This window comes from Lontra canadensis, unplaced genomic scaffold (genome assembly GCF_010015895.1).
Source record: "Lontra canadensis isolate GAN:19392208 unplaced genomic scaffold, GSC_riverotter_1.0 scaffold7, whole genome shotgun sequence".
NCBI classification, from domain to species: Eukaryota; Metazoa; Chordata; class Mammalia; order Carnivora; family Mustelidae; genus Lontra; species Lontra canadensis.
Genome location: NW_022631001.1, coordinates 26,493,012 through 26,510,548, shown reverse-complemented (window position 1 = coordinate 26,510,548; position 17,537 = coordinate 26,493,012). Strand labels below are relative to the sequence as shown.

Here is a 17,537-nt window from a genome sequence, read left to right as displayed (position 1 = left end):
TGTTCACACACTTTTCCTAATTACGTTTGGATTTGTAAAAGGAGTTCTTACTCTCTTGAGTAAGCCCAGATAGGGTGACCTATTACACTTGTTAATGGTGGGATCAGGTGGTGCAGGTCAGTGTTATTTTTGATGGATAATTGCCTGTCAAGTAACAGACTGACTAGTGAATATTAGAATTCTTATAAAAGCGTGCAGGGGTTTCTTGAGTCTCCTTGAATAGTCCATATAATAACATTATGCTGTTACTGTGTGGCACTTTGTACCAAAGCTACTTTTTTATATTTTTTTCTCACTGATACTTAAATTGGATTTCAGAACTTTCTGAATACATGATGATTTGCTATATGCTCTTTAAAATGACATCTCTGGGTTACATAGTCTTTTTTTTTTTTTTTTTAAGATTTTATTTGTCCATCTGAGAGAGGGAGAGAGTGAGAGAAAGCATGAGAGAGGAGGAGATAAGAGGGAGAAGCAGACTCCCCGTGGAGCTGGGAGCCAGATGCAGGACTCTATCCCTGGAGTCTGGGATCCCGACCTAAGCAAAAGGCAGTTGCTTAACCAACTGAACCACCCAGGTGCTCCAGGTTTCACAGTCTTGAGCAAACTTGTACTCTCTCCTTACATATTAGCATATAGTATTTTAGTATTTAATTAATACAGCTGATTTTAAGAAAGCTTAATTTGACTAAGGTGGATTTACCCCTTTTTCACTAATTTAGCTTTAGCTGTCTAGTGTTTGTTGTTTTTGCTGCTACTGTGTGTTTTTTTCCAAATGTTTTGTTTGTGGGACTCCTTCAGTGTAAATTATCTTACTGTATTTTGGCATTAGCCATGTTTTAAACACTTATAAAGGAAGAAAGCATTTTTATCTCTAAAGTGACTTAGGTATGATTTAATTTTTTTTAGTCAGTATTTTTTGAAATATTTTGGAGTTTCTTCAATCAGGGTATAACACAAATAGTTGCAGGGGTTTTCTTGTTTGTTTTTTACTGTGTGATTATAGATCATCATTCCTTGTCTATTCCCTAAATTCTCTGTGAATAATTACGTGTTTTCACACTTTAAAAGAAAATTAGATTTTCTTTAGTGATATTTTTTCTTTCAATTTTTACTTGAATATAATATGCATATTAAATGTAAATAATAAACTTAACAGCCATTTCCATTTTTTGTTTGCCCCTTTCTTACTTGATAGTCTTAGTGTACTTAATATTTTTTATTCTGGAATTTTTACTTCCTAAATTAAGCCTAAGATATTCCTTATTTCCACTGTGAAACACATTGTCATTATTTTGAATAACTATTTAACCCATCATGTTGATGTAGCTTGATTTTTACAACTGTTAATGTTGGATATAGGTTGTTTCCAAGTCATAACAATTACAGACAATATTTATTGAATATTTACAAACATTTCTTTGTTTCTAGTTTAATTAAACCCTGGGGTTAAATTTCCATGATTGAAATGAGTAGGATAAAAAAATACAAAAATAGTATTTGTTTGTGTACGATCTTTTTGTTTCTTTTAGACAGAGTAAACCAATTTATGATGTTTCTAGAAGGGAAGACTGTAATTCTTTTCATATAGCTGTGGCACTGATAGATAATGAGGTAGATATAAAATATTTCTTCAAGGTTGTTTTAAATTTCATTTCATTGATTATTAGTGACAATGAACATCTAAGTGTGTGTTGTCTCATATGAAATGCCTCTTCGATTCTTTTACCCATTAGTTTGACTGTTAATTTTCTTCACCGTTTGCTCCTCTGCACTCCACCAATAATGCCATTGAGTGAGTCTGAACGTTTTGAAGACCTCTCCAAATGATTCTGTGTTCTCTTGCTATAACTGCTTTGGATCCCTAGACTGACATCTTGCCTTCTCTTTTCTTTTTTTTTCAAAAAGCTCTGACCGATCCCAATGCTTCTGCTGCCCAGCAAGCTGTTCTCCAACAGCACATCAATAGTTTAACATACTCACCTTTTGGAGACTCTCCTCTCTTCCGGAATCCCATGTCAGACCCTAAGAAGAAAGAAGAGGTAAATTTAAGGATGCTTTTGTGAAGTTTATTCTCAGATCAAGAGAAACTAAATGTGCAGAATATAATTTCTTACATATAGAATCTAAACAAAGCTAGGTATAAGTACGTTTTAAAGATACATTATCTATGCTTTTCACTAAGTCAAGAGATACATTATGTTTGCTGTATCTGGAAGGCAGCATGACTAAAACAGTGAAATGAACACTGGACTGGAGGTGAGGGCTGAGACTTTTCAATACCTGAAATAAGGCATGTATTATTATTATTTTTTAAAAGATTTTATTTATTTATTTGACAGAGATCACAAGTAGGCAGAGAGGCAGGCCAGGGGCGGGGGAAGGAGCAGACTCCCTGCTGAGCAGAGAGCCCAATGTGGGGCTCGATCCCAGAACTCTGGGATCATGACCTGAGCTGAAGGCAGAGGCTTTAAACTACTGAGCCACCCAGGCACCCAAGGCATGTATTATTATTCCCATTTTATAGTTGAGCAAACCAAGGCTCAGAGAGGCTGATTTTCCTAAAATCAAGATGTTCTTAAGTGCCATAGCAAAATCTTTTCTTCTGGTTTCTACACTTACTTTGTCTTAATTTTTTATGCTCTGAGATGATCTTCTTGCTGTGGTGTGGATTAAAAGTAGGCTTTGGTCTGTTTAATCCTTGTGTTACTTTGTACAATCCAAGGCCTTGAGGGTATTTTTTTTTTAAAGATTTTATTTATTTATTTGACAGATAGGGATCACAAGTAGGCAGAGAGGCAGGCAGAGAGAGGAGGAAGCAGGCTCCCTGCTGAGCAGAGAGTCCAATGTGGGGCTCGATCCCAGGACCCCGGAATCATGACCTGAGCTGAAGGCAGAGGCCTCAACCCACTGAGCCACCCAGGCGCCCCTTGAGGGTATCTTTTTGCCTCCAAATGTGTTTCTTCATTTGTAAAATGAGAATAGTAATACTGTCTAATCTTGAGCATTAAATGAGATAATGCATGCCTGGCTTATAATAAGTTAGTCAGTCTACAGATACTATTATTCAGTTATTTATGTCATCTCACTTCTTCCTTAACTGGTTCTTGAATTACCTTATAACTAGTTATAAAGAGAAGTAAGATAGGAATTTAAAGTACTTTTTAACCCTGCTGTATAAATGTAAGTTTTGCTTAGATAAAAATTATTTGTGGGGTGTCAGTTAAGTGTCTGACTTTTTTTTTTTTTTTAAGATTTTATTTATTTGACAGACAGAGATCACAGGTAGGCAGAGAGAGAGGAGGAAGCAGGCTCCCTGCTGAGCAGAGAGACGGATGCAGGGCTTGATCCCAGGACCCTGGGATCATGACCTGAGCCAAAGGCAGAGGCTTAAACCACTAGCCACCCAGGCTCCTTAGTGTCTGACTTTTGATCTCACCCTTAGGATCATGAGTTCAAGCCCTGCACTGGGCTCTGTGCTGGACGTGGAGCCTACTTTTAAAAAGAAATGAAAAAATTATTTGTTATTTGTGCAGCATAATTATAGACCTAAGTATGTGCTAGTCACTGTGTTTACTGCTGAGGATACAAAACGAAAACAAGAACATCTTCTAAGAGCTTGCTATTTACTTAATGAGAAAGATTGGATCTGTTAATGTGTTTAAATTTACTCAAGCTCAGGGGTGCCTGGGTGGCTCAGTGGGTTAAGCCTCTGCCTTCGGCTCAGGTCATGATCCCAGGGTCTTGGGATCGAGCCCCACATAGGGCTCTCTGCTCAGCAGGGAGCCTTCTTTCTCCTCTCTCTCTGCCTGCCTCTCTGCCTACTTGTAATCTCTGTCTGTCGAATAAATAAATAAATAAAATTTAAATTTACTCAAGCTCAGTATAATAAATACAGTAGTAAAATAGCCCGTCAGCTGATGAATGGATAAACAAAATGTTTTTTGTGTGTATGTATGTGTGTGTATGTATGTATATATGTATGTACATACACACAAGATGAAATATCTTTCAGTCATAAAAAGGAATGAAATACTGATAACATGTTCCGTATAACATGGATGAACCTTGGGGTGCCTGGGTGGCTCAGTGGGTTAAAGCCTCTGCTTTCGGCTCAGGTCGCGATCCTAGGGTCCTGGGATCGAGCCCCGCATCGGGCTCTCTGCTCGGCAGGGAGCCTGCTTCCTCCTCTCTCTCTCTCTGCCTGCCTCTCTGACTACTTGTGATCTCTGTCTGTCAAATAAATAAATAAAATATTTTAAAAAAAAAAAAAACATGGATGAACCTTGAAAACATTATGCTATGTGAAAGAAACCCGACACAAGAGGCCACATGATTCCATTTATATAAAATGCCTAGACTAGGCAAATTTATTGAGACAAAGGGGATTCATGTTTGCCTAGGGTAAGGGGTGGAATTGGGAGGCACAGCATTTCTTGTTGGAGTGAGGGGAATATTCTGGACTTAGTGGTGATTCTTGCACAACTTAGTAGATATACTAAACTCCCCTCAATAGAATATGTTATAGTGGTGAGTATCATGTTAAGGGAGAGTGTAGATTTTTGGGTGAGTTTGATAAGGCTTTGCAAAAGAGGTAACATTTAACTTTTTTTGAGTCTATATGGAGAAGTTGGTAGATGTATGTCAAGACATACCAAGCAGGGGCACACAATTGTGAGAGATCACAAAAAAGATCTAGGAAGATTCATTGTTGCTGAAGTGTAAACAGTCTGTACTGTAAAGAGAAACATAAACTGTGACAAGGTTTTATTATGTTAGACATTGTTGTTTCAAGTGGTTATATAATCCCATGTATAATGTTAAGAAAAACAAATATATAACATCCTGCAGATGTTGTAAAAACATAATAAAGGTGTCCTCAAAATCAACCTGAAGTTTTGTTTTAGTTATATGTCTCTTCAGAAATCAGGGGAAATTATTTCATTATTTTTATTGCCAGTACTTAGTGTTTGACTCCTGGCAAATATCAGCGTTTACTAAATGCTTGAATAAATGTGAGCTAATACTATTTTTTTTTCCCCAGAGTGATTTGGATTGCACAGAAATTGAATATTAATTCATGGGTGCATGTCATTTTACTTTGAAGCTTAAGATTTTTGGTTTAGTTGAAAAATAAACAGAGGTATCTAGCTGGGTCAATGGCAGAGATATTTGAACTCTGTTCCTAAGAATTTTTAAGGCCAAATAATACATTTAAGTTAAACTGGAGTTTTACTTGCTTTTGTTTTTCAGAGATTGAAACCAACAAATCCAGCAGCCCAGAAGGCTCTCACTACACCTACTCATTATAAACTAACACCCCGCCCCGCCACCAGAGTTCGACCAAAGGCTTTACAAACAACAGGCACAGCCAAGTCACATCTCTTTGATGGGTTAGATGACGATGAGCCATCCTTAGCTAATGGAGCATTCATGCCCAAGTGAGTTTATTTTCAACATAAATGAAAATATTAATTTAAACTAAGTATAAGATATATAATTATTTTCCTGAAGGCAGTACAAATGTTAAAAGTTTAGGGTTTTGTTTAAAGATTTATCTGTTTATGTTAGAGAGAGAAAGAGCATGAGCACGTTCGAGTAGGGGAAGGGGCAGGGGGAGAAAGTCTTCAAGCAAGCTCCACTTAGCACAGAGCCCAAACCCTGGGGTGTGGGGGGGGGTGACTTGACCTGGGGCTCTGTCCCATGACCCATGAGGTCATGACCTGAGGCAAAATCAAGAGTCAGACATTTAACCAGCTGAACCACCCGGGCGCCCCTATTTTTAATTTGAAAAATAGGGAATATCACAAATAATAAAAGTGGCATAATCATCCTCAGGGATGACCATCGTTAACATAAAAATATTTTTATTAATATACTTCTAGTTTTACGTATGCAGGTTTTTTGTTTTATTTTGAGATTTTGGTCTTCACATAATTTTGTTTTAAGCAGAAGACACTTTTTTCTTAAAACTTAAATTGGCCAAACCAATTAAAAGGAATATATCTACATTTTTAAAAAATTTTTTAAGATTTTGTTTATTTATTTGACTGAGAGAGAGAGATCACAAGTAGGCAGGCAGAGAGAGAGAGGTGGCGGGGGGGGAAGCAGGCGCCCTGCTGAGCAGAGAGCCTATGTGGGGCTCGATCCCAGGACTCTGAGATTATGACCTGAGTCAAAGGCAGAGGCTTAACCCACTGAGCCACCCAGGTTCCCCCATATCTACATATTTTTATATTCCCATACATACAGATATTGAACCAATAATTATTACACAGGAAAAAGTACATAAAGTATGTAGAAGAGTTGCTGGTAAATATTTAAATTACATTTAAATTATGCATTAGAGCAAATATCTCCTAGAGTGTTGATATGTATGCAGGGGAAAAAAATGAAAAAAAAATATGTGCCAAACTATTAACAGTGGTTAACATTTGGAGATGCAGTTTCAGAGCATCAGAGTTTCATTTCTGGGTTATTTTTGTAGATACATAGCGAGACATATAAACACACAGTCTTTTTAACAGCAGGTATTTTTTAATCAGAAAAGTACGGTTTTTGTTTTTGTAAGCAGCGGAGAAAAAATGGGAATTCATCATTTGCTGCTCTTATTTATCGATGTTACGAAGTTAAAAATTATGACTCTGTTATTTCCTTAAAAACATAGTGGGAGACACCTAGGTGGCTCAGTCATTTAAGCAGCTGACTCTTGGTTTTGGCTCAGGTCATGATTGCGTAGTCATGGGATTGAGCTCTACATCACATTCTGTGCAGAGCCTGTTTTCCTATCCCTCCCACTTATGCTCACTCTCTCTTTTAAATAAAAAATAAAATCATATATATATATACACACACACATACACACACGTATGTATATGTATACATGCATACATATATGTGTGTATATGCACACATATACATGTATATATATGTATACACATACATGTATATATTTATATATACGTATGTACATACACATTTATATTTAGTGGGTGCTGCTTCTGAAAAAATGGAAAAGTCTGATTTTATACATTTCTTAGCACATAATTGGATTATTTTGAAGACAGGGACAGTGTATTATTCATGTTTATATCCCAGTATTTAGTAATTTCTTTGACACGGAAAGGATTAGGGTGGGAAGGTATGCATTTTGCTAATAATACCACTTGTAGCCCCTTCCTGGCTTCCACTTTTGTTCTTCCTCTCAACGGTCTTTGCTTAATGGATCAGAACTGTAGAGCGTTCACCTCTCCTTCCTTGATTCTTTAATTGGCTTGCAGGAACCCGATACTTTTCTAGTTTTCTTCCTACTGTATTGGTGGTTCCTTCTGTCTCCTGGTTCCTCTTCTCAGCCTTTTAAAATTGGAATGCCCCTGAGCTTAGTTTTTGGGGTTTTTTGTTTTGTTTTAAGATTTTATTTATTTATTTGACAGACACAGTGAGAAAGGGAACACAGCAGTGGGAGTTGGAGAGGGAGAAGCAGGCTTCCCGCCGAGCAGGGAGCCCACCTGATGCAGGGCTCAGTCCCAGGACCCCGGGATCATTGACTGAGCCACCCAGGCACCCTGACCCTGAGCTTAGTTTTTTTTGTTGTTGTTTGTTTGTTTTTTTAAACTTTTTTAAGGATTTTATTTATTTATTTGACAGAGAGAGAGAGATCACAAGTAGGCAGAGAGGCAGACAGAGAGAGAGTGGGAAGCAGGCTCCCCTCTGAGCAGAGAGCCTGATGTGGGGCTTGATCCCAGGACCCTGGGATCATGACCTGAGCTGAAGGCAGAGGCTTTAACCCACTGAGCCACCCAGGCGCCCACTGAGCTTAGTTTTGATCACATTTTCTTTATTGTCTCCCAGAGTGATTTAATTTAGTTTCATAGCTTTATATGTCATATATAGTCTGATGATTTCTAACCTTTCGTCTCCACCCAAGACTTCTCTCCCATACTCCAGATTTTTATATCCAGCCCTACCCAGCATCTCCACTTGGGTGTCTAAAAGGCATTTATTTCAAAATTAACATGGCCAACACTGAACTCCTCATCTTCTACTTCAAACCTGTTCTATCCATAGTCTTCCTTATCTCAGATAACTGTGTTTCAGTCATTCTCATTGTTCAGGCCAAAAACTTTGGAATCATCCTTGACTTCTTTCATATATCCCACATCTGAACCATCAGCAAATCTTCTTTATTGAACCTTCAAAAATTACCTGGTATCTGACCAATTTACCACTTTCACTGCTACTAACTACCCTGATTCAAGCCATCATCATCTCTTTTCTTTTTCTTTTTTTCCCCAAGATTTACTTTTAATTAATCTCTATACCCAACATAGAGATTGAACTCACAACCTTGAGATCAAGAGTTTCATGCTCCATCATCAGTTGAGCTAGCCAGGTGCACCTCAAAGCCTTCATCATCTCTTTACTGAATTAAAATATTCTCCTGATCTTTCCAGCTTTACCCTTAACCCTTTTGCACTCTTTCCCAAATATAGCTAGTACAGTGATCTGTTTGTGAAGTATAAGTCATATGGTGTCACTCTTTTGTCCAAAACCCTGTGGTAGTTCATATTTTACTCAGTAAAAGCCAAATTCCTTAACAGTGGAATGCAAGGTGCTGTAAGATCTGATCTTCCGTTACCTCTTTGAAGACATCTACTATTCTCTCTGTTGTTTATCCACGCTAATTTTAGTGCTTCTTTGCCACTGTTAGGACAGGAAAGGCATGCTATTGCCTTTCAGTCTTTGTCATGCTTGTTCTCTTTGCCTTGAAACACTTCTCCGCATAAATGCATATAGTTAACTCTATATGTTTACATATATATTTGTTTGCTCACATATCCTCTCAACGAAGACTACTCTGACCAGTCTGTTTAAAATTGTATCCATCTTTTCTTTTGTCAGTATTCCTCACATTCTAATTGTCTTTCTTTTCTTTTTTTCTCATACCTTCTCATATATAATTTTTTTTTTAATATTTGTATTTTTGGTCTGTTTTTCCCTCATGAACCTAAGCTCTACATACATAGGTATGTTTGCCCCACATTGGGTGCAGAGATTACTTAAAAATCTTGTGGAAAAAAAGAAAAAGAAAAAAAATGCATCTTAGGAGGCATAAAAGGAGCTAAATAAGAGTATAGAATCCCAGTTATAGGAGTGAGGGCCTCCCTCCCTATAAGAGATGGGGATCATCTAAGCCAAGGGATAAGAGGAGATAGAGATTGTAAAGGTCTTTTCAGTTTATGCTGTCACATTTCCATGACTGAGTTGTTGGAATCTAAAATTTACTCTTAACTGTATTTATCTATCTAAAGGAAATGGCATATGCCCCTGTTCACTTCCTAACCAAGCCTTGGGCTATCACTGTGTAACTCTGTAAACAGTTGCCATATAATACCACAGAGGGTAAAGGATTCATGAAGGACTTTATAAGTATGGCCACCTCTAGAACATTACTATGTTTGCTCTGAAAGATGAATATGGTAGATTGATAGTGTGAGAACTTCATTGCTGTCATATCTTTTACCTTTTCATACTAATCAAAGTTACTATAGAGCAAGCCAATAATTTTACTTATTCTGAATGGTAAATTTGGAAAATATTCTTTAATTCATCTGTTCATTCCTTCATTCAACAAACATTTATCAAGTAACTACTAAGTGCCAAGTGTGGTAGGCATTGGGAATGCAGCTACGAACGAGACACATTCCTCCATCGCTGAATTCACAGTCTGTGAGAGGAGAGAGATGGTGACAGTAATCACAAGTGAGACAAGTGACAGAAAGGAGTAGTAGAGATTGCTACTGTAGGGGAGACTAATAGGGAGAATGATGAAGAAAAGCTATTCTGAGGATGTGTTATTTAAACTGAAGAGGGAGGGGCACCTGGCTGGCTCAGTCGGTCAAGCATGTGACTTTGGATCTCTGGGTTGTGAGTTCAAGCCCTAAAATTGAGCACAGAGACTACTTTAAAAATAAATAAATAGGGGTGCCTGGGTGTCATTTGGTTAAATAACTGCCTTCATGTCAGGTCATGATCCTGGAGTCCCAGGATCCAGTCCCACATAGGGCTCCCTGCTCGGCAGGGAGTCTGCTTCTCCCTCTGACCACTCCCCTCTCATGCTCACTCTCTATCTCTCTCTCAAATAAATAAATAAAATCTTTAAATAAATGAAGGACTGTAAGGCAAAGGGAATATTTTACTATGTTTCTTGTTTTAAATATGCCTGTGGTTTTTGTTTTGTTTTGTTTTGTTTTGTTTTTAAAGATTTTATTTATTGGGGCACCTGGGTGGCGCAGTGGGTTAAAGCCTCTACCTTCAGCTCAGGTCATGATCCCGGGGTCCTGGGATTGAGCCCCTCGTTGGGCTCTCTGCTCAGCAGGGAGCCTGCTTCCTCCCCCCTGCCTGCCTCTCTGCCTACTTGTGATCTCTGTCTGTCAAATAAATAAAATCTTAAAAAAAAAAGGTTTTATTTATTTATTTGACCCCCAACCCTTGTTCCGGTGCTTACGTCCATTGGAGCCACTGTTTTTATGACTGCCAAGTTGTCCCTCCCATCTCTGGCTGGTGGAGGCCCTTTTAAGTTGCTCCTAAGTTCTTTCCACACAGGCTCTGATAGTGTTTGGTAACTTACTTGCTTGTTAGGATTCACTGTGCAAACTTTTGTCCAGGATTTTTTGCCATTGTGTTCATCACTTAGATTGACCTGACTGTTCCTTTCTTACCTGGTTTTGGTATAAAATTTATGCTGACCTTATAAATAAATTGGGAATTATTTTCTCTATTTTCTGAAAGAATTCATGTAAGATAGACCTTTTTTGTTTTTTTTGGGTTTTGTTTTGTTTTTTTTTTTTTCCAATAAATGTAGGGTACCAGTAAAGATATGTGGTTCTGAAGTCATATTTGTAGTAAGGCTTGTTCTTGGTTTTGATTTTTTCTTAATTATTAATTTATATAAAAGTTATAGGGCTATTAAACTTATTTATTTTTATCTTTTTTAAAGATTTTATTTATTTGACAGAGATCACAAGTAGGCAGAAGCAGGCAGAGAGGGAAGGGGGAAGCAGGCTCCCTGCTGAGCAGAGAGCCTGATGCAGGTCTCAATCCCAGGACCCTGGGCTCATGACCTGAGCCGAAGGCAGAGGCCTAACCCACTGAGCCACCCAGGTGCCCCAAAACTTCATTTCTTTTTAAGACAGAATAATATTCCATTGTTTGGACAAACCAAAACTACATTGAGTTTGTCCATTCATCTGTTGTTGGACATTTGGGTTATTTTCACCTTTTAGCTATGTGAATAGTGCTGTTATGAACCTTGGTATACAAGTATCTGTTTGCCTGTTTTCAGTTATTTTGAGTATGTATCTAGAATTGGAATTGTTTGATCATACGTTAATTCTGTATTTAACCTTTGGGGGAGTTCTCAACTGTTCTCTGTAACAGTTCCACTATTTTGCATTCCCAAGAGCAGTGCATGTTTCCATGTTCTCCATTTTCTTGTCAGCACTTAGTATTTTCTGTTTTGTTTATAATAGCCATCCTAGTGGGTGTGAAGTGGTATTTCATGCTTATAATTTACATTTCCTTTATGACTAATAATGTTGAATATCTTACCATTTGCATATTGGCCATTTATCTTCTTTGAAGAAATACCTTGTCCCCTTTTGTGTCTTTTTAAAAATTATTTTATTTTATTACATTTTTTAAATTGTTTATGCCAATAATTAGAGCTCAAAGATGATAATACTGACTTCCAGAGATTTCTTTTTCTTTTTAGGTTTTCTTTATTTTTTTTGACAGAGGGAGAGAGAAAGAGAGAGCATGAGCTGGGGGAAGGGGCGGAGAGACAGGGAGAAGCAGACTCTCTGCTAAGCAAGAAACTGGATGCAGGACTGGATCCCAGGACTCTGGGATCATGACCTGAGCTGAAGGCAAACCCTTAACTGACTTTGCCACCCAGGTGCCCCTGTAGTTTGTTTTTTTAAAGAGGGAATAGACCACATTAATTAATCCAAGGAGTTTTTAAGTGGAGATTGAATAAGATAAGATCCCCTCTACGGTTCTTCTATTTGAAGCATATATAAGATAGAGGTTCTTGCCTTAAGTAAGCCTGCTATACATACCTGTGAAGTTTGAAGATATTTGTGACTATTTGCATCACTGGATGTCAGGGATTTTTTGCTCCTGTTTCTTGTCATCCTTAAAAAGGAATCTTACTCAATCAGCAAATGTCTCTTTCCTGTTGTCTTCAAGGCAGCACTCCAAGTTCTGTGAGGAGACAGTCATGAATCCTGACTTTCAAGAAAGGAAGAAAATGTTTAAAGAGAAGATATTTAGAGAAGTAATTGAAATATAAGATACAGTATGATGGGTTAACTAAGTATCTGGGTAGAATGCTGAGGATTCAGAGAAGGAGGACTGTTTTCAAGGAGATTTCCCACTTTGTTTTAAGTGCTTCACTTACTCTTTCAAACACCAGAATGTAATATATTTGAGATCTTATATTCTGGTTATGTATTAAACATTGTGAATTAAACTTGTTAGGTCATTTTTAGATATGTAAGAGCTGAACAAGAATGCTCTTTTTGACTAGTTTTTAAGATAATGTTAGTTATGTAATTATGTGTGCCTGAGTTCTTTTTTTTTTTTTTTTTTTTTTTTTTCTTTTGGTCTCTTTATAGGAAGAGCATTAAGAAGTTGGTTTTGAAAAACCTTAACAATAGCAATCTCTTCTCACCTGTTAATCGTGACTCGGAAGATCTAGCTTCACCATCTGATTATCCAGAAAATGGGGAGAGGTAAACCGAATTTTGTTTTGGGTTATTTCTAGTAGAGCACCCTGTTCTCATTTTGAAGAGATTCTGAGCTTGGAATTTATTCATTCTAGGAAAATTTATGAAGATTGGTGAATGTGGCATATTATTATAGCATATGAGCACCTGGAAATTAAGTCATATTTGTGCTTTTTGGGTACTTTAGATCTTAAAATTATAGGAGATCTTCTGATTCAATTTATGTAATTATTTTGATACTCGTGTCATTTTGGACAGGGTTCTCATACATTTGACACCCCTGACCCCCCCCCTTAAAATAAGGGATGTCTTATTTGTAGTAATGACACATAGTCATTGTAACCACACCAAAAAAATAAAAATAAGTATATAAGTGTATAAAGGAGGAAGTAGAAATATACACAATAATCCTTAATAGTTTGATATATATTCTTACAGTTTAGAAATTTATTTATGTAGATACATTGTAGAGACTAGGCATGAATGATATAATATTTTATAGCCTGCTTATTTCCACTTATTTTATTATAAATGTCTTTCTGTATCAATATGAGTGTATCTGCCTCCACTTTTTAAATGACTCTGATAGCCATCTTTGTGAATATTTGATAATTAGTTCCCCACTGGAGGACAATTTAGATTATTTTGGTATTCTTTGTATTCAAAACAATGCTTCAGTGAAAAATTGTATATACATCCTTGTACTCCTGGTTTTTTTTTTTGTTTGTTTCTTTTTCTTTGGATAAAATTCTCATTTGATTTTTCATTAATGAAGCATTTTCTAATACCTTGCTTAGATTAAAAATCTAAACTTTTTAGTTTTTTGTTTGAAATTCACTGCTCTTCTTTGACCTTATGTAGAAGAGTGCCTTTTTCTTTTTTCTTTTTTTTAAAGATTTTATTTATTTATTTGATAGAGAAAGAGCACAAGTAGGCAGAGCAGCAGGCAGAGAGAGAAGGAGAGGCAGACTCCCCACTGAGCAGGGAGCCCAACGCGGGGCTTGATCCCAGGATCCTGGGATCGTCACCTGATCCAAGGGCAGACGCTTAACTGACTGAGCCACCGAGGCACCACTCTTTCTCTTTTTTTTTTTTTTTTTTTTTTTTTTTGACTAAAAATTGGGATGCTCAGAGGTACCAGGGTGGCTCAGTGGGTTAATAAGCCTCTGCCTTCAGCTCGGGTCATGGTCTCAGGGTCCTGGGATCGAGCCCCGAATCGGGTTCTCTGCTCAGCGGGGAGCCTGCTTCCTCCTCTCTCTCTCTGCCTACTTGTGAGCTCTGTCTGTCAAATAAATAAAAATCTATTTTAAAAAATTGGGATGCTCAGGTTTATTCATTCATGAAAATAGCTCAGTTGTAATCTGATCATGAAAATAGATGATGTAATTTGCAGCCATATTTCCTGTGTTAAAATCCCAATTCTAGCTCTCAGAGTTTTTTGAGTTTGGGCAAGTTATTTTATTTTTCTCTGTCAGTCTAAATAACTTTTTAATATGTAGAATTACTCAGTAAAGTTTCAGTGACGGTTGGCTATTATCATTGTTATAAAGGTAGCCCTTTAGATATCATTTGTTTCTTCTTTTCAGATTCAGTTTCCTGAGCAAACCTGTTGATGAGAACCATCAGCAGGATGGAGATGATGATTCTCTTGTGTCACGTTTTTATACTAATCCTATTGCCAAACCCATTCCTCAAACGCCGGAGACTGCTGGAAATAAACACAACAGTAGTGGCAGTGTGGATGATACCATTGTTGCATTAAATATGCGTGCTGCCTTGCGAAATGGGCTGGAAGGAAGCAGTGAAGAGACCTCTTTTCATGAGGAGTCACTGCAGGATGACCGAGAAGAAATAGAAAATAATACTTACCATATGCATCCGGCAGGTCAGATTCAGATTGCTGCATGGGTAATCTTTTACCAGTCATTTGAGACCTCTTACTTCTCTCAGGTTTTCAATTTAGTGGAAGTCAGCTACCTGAACTTTTAATTAAATGTTTTTATTACATTTTATAGATGTTGACATTTAAACACTTTCACTTAGTTTTGTTTGGTTCTTAATTCACATACTTCTTTTACCTTTGGAGTAGTTAAAATGCATGTCATTAATTATCCTGGTATAGTTTAGAGATCCCAAATTTTATAGCCAAAGAGACTGTCCTTATACATTCCCTAGCTTTATAAACTCAGATAGATTGTTTACTAGGTTTTTTTTTTTTAAAGATACTATTTATTTATTTGACAGCAAAAGAGGGAGAGAGCACAGGTAGGCAGAGCAGCAGGGAGAGGAGAAGCAGGCTTCTCCTCTGGAATCATACTCTCTGTACTCTTTTTAGCTCTTTATTTTTTATTTCATCCATGATATATCAACAGTTAATTCTTTTTTATTGCTGAGTGATACTCAGTTATTATATATATGCCACACTTGGTTTATCTATTCTCTGTTAGTGAACATTCAGATTGTTTTATAGTTACTCTTTTAAGTGTCTATGAAATCTTTCTGTATCTGATTATATTCTTGCCTTCATATATATTTTCTGGTCACTTGGTGCCCTGAGGAAACAAGTATATATTTTCACATTAAGAATCCAAGTATATATTTGTGTGTATCTACATGAAATTATTCTTTTTTTTTTTTTTTTTTTTTATTTGACAGATCACAAGTAGGCAGAGGCAGGCAGAGAGAGACAGGAGGAGGAGGCAGGCTCCCTGCTGAGCAGAGAGCCCGATGCGGGACTTGATCCCAGGACCCTGAGATCACGACCCGAGCCGAAGGCAGAGGCCTTAACCACTGAGCCACCCAGGCGCCCTACATGAAATTATTCTAATACTACAGCTGTTTTTCAGATGCCCACTCTAGATTTTTTTATTCTTATTTTTCTCGCTGACTTTGTCACCTTCCAATTTAAAATTCCCTTCCTGGGGCACCTGGATAACTTACTCGGTTAAGTGTCCAACTTCTGATTTTGAATCAGGTCATGATCTCAGGGTCATGGGGGTAGAGCCCTGTGTCAGGCTCTGCACTCAGCAGGGAGTCTGCTTGGGATTTTTTTTTTTTTTAAAGATTTTATGTATTCATCTGAGAGAGAGAGCGCGAGAGAGAGCATGAGAAGGGAGAAGGTCAGAGGGAGAAGCAGCCACCCCGTGGAGCTAGGAGCCTGATGTGGGGACTCGATCCCAGGACTCTGGGATCATGACCTGAGCTGAAGGCAGGGGCCCAACCAACTGAGCCACCCAGGCGCCCCTGCTTGGGATTTTGTCTCCACCTTTGCCCCCACCGCCCCACCTCGCAGACATGTGCACATGTGTATGCGCACGCGCTCGCTCGCTCTCTCAAATAAACAAATCTTTTTAAAAAAGTATTGAGTTTAGAGTTGTAGTTCTGCCTCTACGACTGAATCAAGGCAGGTTTTTTCTATGTTGGGTTTTTTATAGAATAGAAGAAAAATGGATTAAGTAAGCCTTTCTCAGAACTCATTTTATGGAATGCCTTTCATAGTGCAGTATGTTAATGGGTACCGTATGAAAAGGTTCTGTGATTAAGTAAGTATGGAAAACACTAGATTAAGACTTGTTTGTTAGACTTAATTATTTTGTAAATTCTCAGAGCCTGTAACTTACTATCATGTTCATGGTTCCCAAACTTAGTTTGACTAGGAACCTTTTTCTAAAAAGCACAGTTTCTCCTAGGAATAGTGTTTCTCAGAAAACCAGTTTGGTGGGCCCTTGGACAGCTCATTTGGTTAAGCGTCTTCCTTTGGCTTGGGTCATGATCTCACGGTCCTGGGATCAGGCCCCACATCTGGCTCCCTGCTCAGGAGGGAGTCATCTGCTCCCTCTCCCTCTTCCCCCTTCCACCTTGCTCATGTGCTCTCTCTTCAAATAAATAAAATCTTAAGAAGAAATAGTTTGGAAAAATGCTTTAGTCCTATATATTTTCTCTGTATTTAATAATTTAGTTATGGATTATTTCAGATTATTTTAAGAATTATTTTTTTTAAGGGGCTCCTGGGTTGCTCAGCCATTAAGTGTCTGCTGTTGGCTCAGACCATGATCCCAGGGTCCTGGGATTGAGCCCCACATCAGGCTCCCTGCTCAGGAGGAAGCCTGCTTCTCCCCTCACACAATCCCCTTGCTTGGGTTCCCTCTCTTGCTATCTCTCTCTTTGTCAAATAAATAAATAAATAAAATCTTTAAAAAAATAATTACTCTTTTTAAAAAGGAAAGAGTAAAATAAATATTTTGAAAATTTCTCTACATAAGGACAATTACAATTAATACTATATTTTCTGTTTCTTTTGTCATAGGCATTGTTCTCACTAAGGTTGGTTACTATACTATTCCATCTATGGATGACCTTGCTAAAATAACCAATGAAAAGGGAGAGTGTATTGTCTCTGACTTCACTATTGGTCGTAAAGGTGAGTGTGAGCTTAGGAGTTTGTAATATTTAAGCCAAGGATCTGCATAATTAAGGAAGGTCCTGATAGCTTTTTTTTTCCCTTTTTTCCTTGACCTGCATAGTAGACACTTTGATCGACAACTAACAAAGTAAGACTAGAACCATATAACATTCTTTGGTAACTGTTTGGCTCGTTGTAGTTTTCTACAATTAAAGAAAATACTATAATCAGCAAGAAAATACTAAGTAAGAAAATTGAGTAATAGATGAATAATATTTAGATTCAGCTTTGTATTAATAATTTAATACAGATAAAGTTTTCTTGGGGGATAATCTTATCTTGCTATA

At 37.5% G+C, this 17,537-nt stretch overlaps 1 protein-coding gene across 10 annotated transcripts in view; it reads left to right on the top strand.

Moving 5' to 3' along the window:
• The window catches only part of NUP98 (nucleoporin 98 and 96 precursor), a 118,939-nt gene that overhangs the window by 56,303 nt on the left and 45,099 nt on the right, over nt 1–17,537 (top strand). For all 10 annotated transcript variants that reach the window (XM_032853242.1, XM_032853240.1, XM_032853244.1 and 7 more), the window contains 5 exons: nt 1,909–2,042; nt 5,254–5,441; nt 12,678–12,794; nt 14,375–14,673; nt 17,095–17,208. In XM_032853242.1, coding sequence (XP_032709133.1) covers nt 1,909–2,042; nt 5,254–5,441; nt 12,678–12,794; nt 14,375–14,673; nt 17,095–17,208 — 852 coding nt within the window. The remainder of the gene's footprint in view (nt 1–1,908; nt 2,043–5,253; nt 5,442–12,677; nt 12,795–14,374; nt 14,674–17,094; nt 17,209–17,537) is intronic.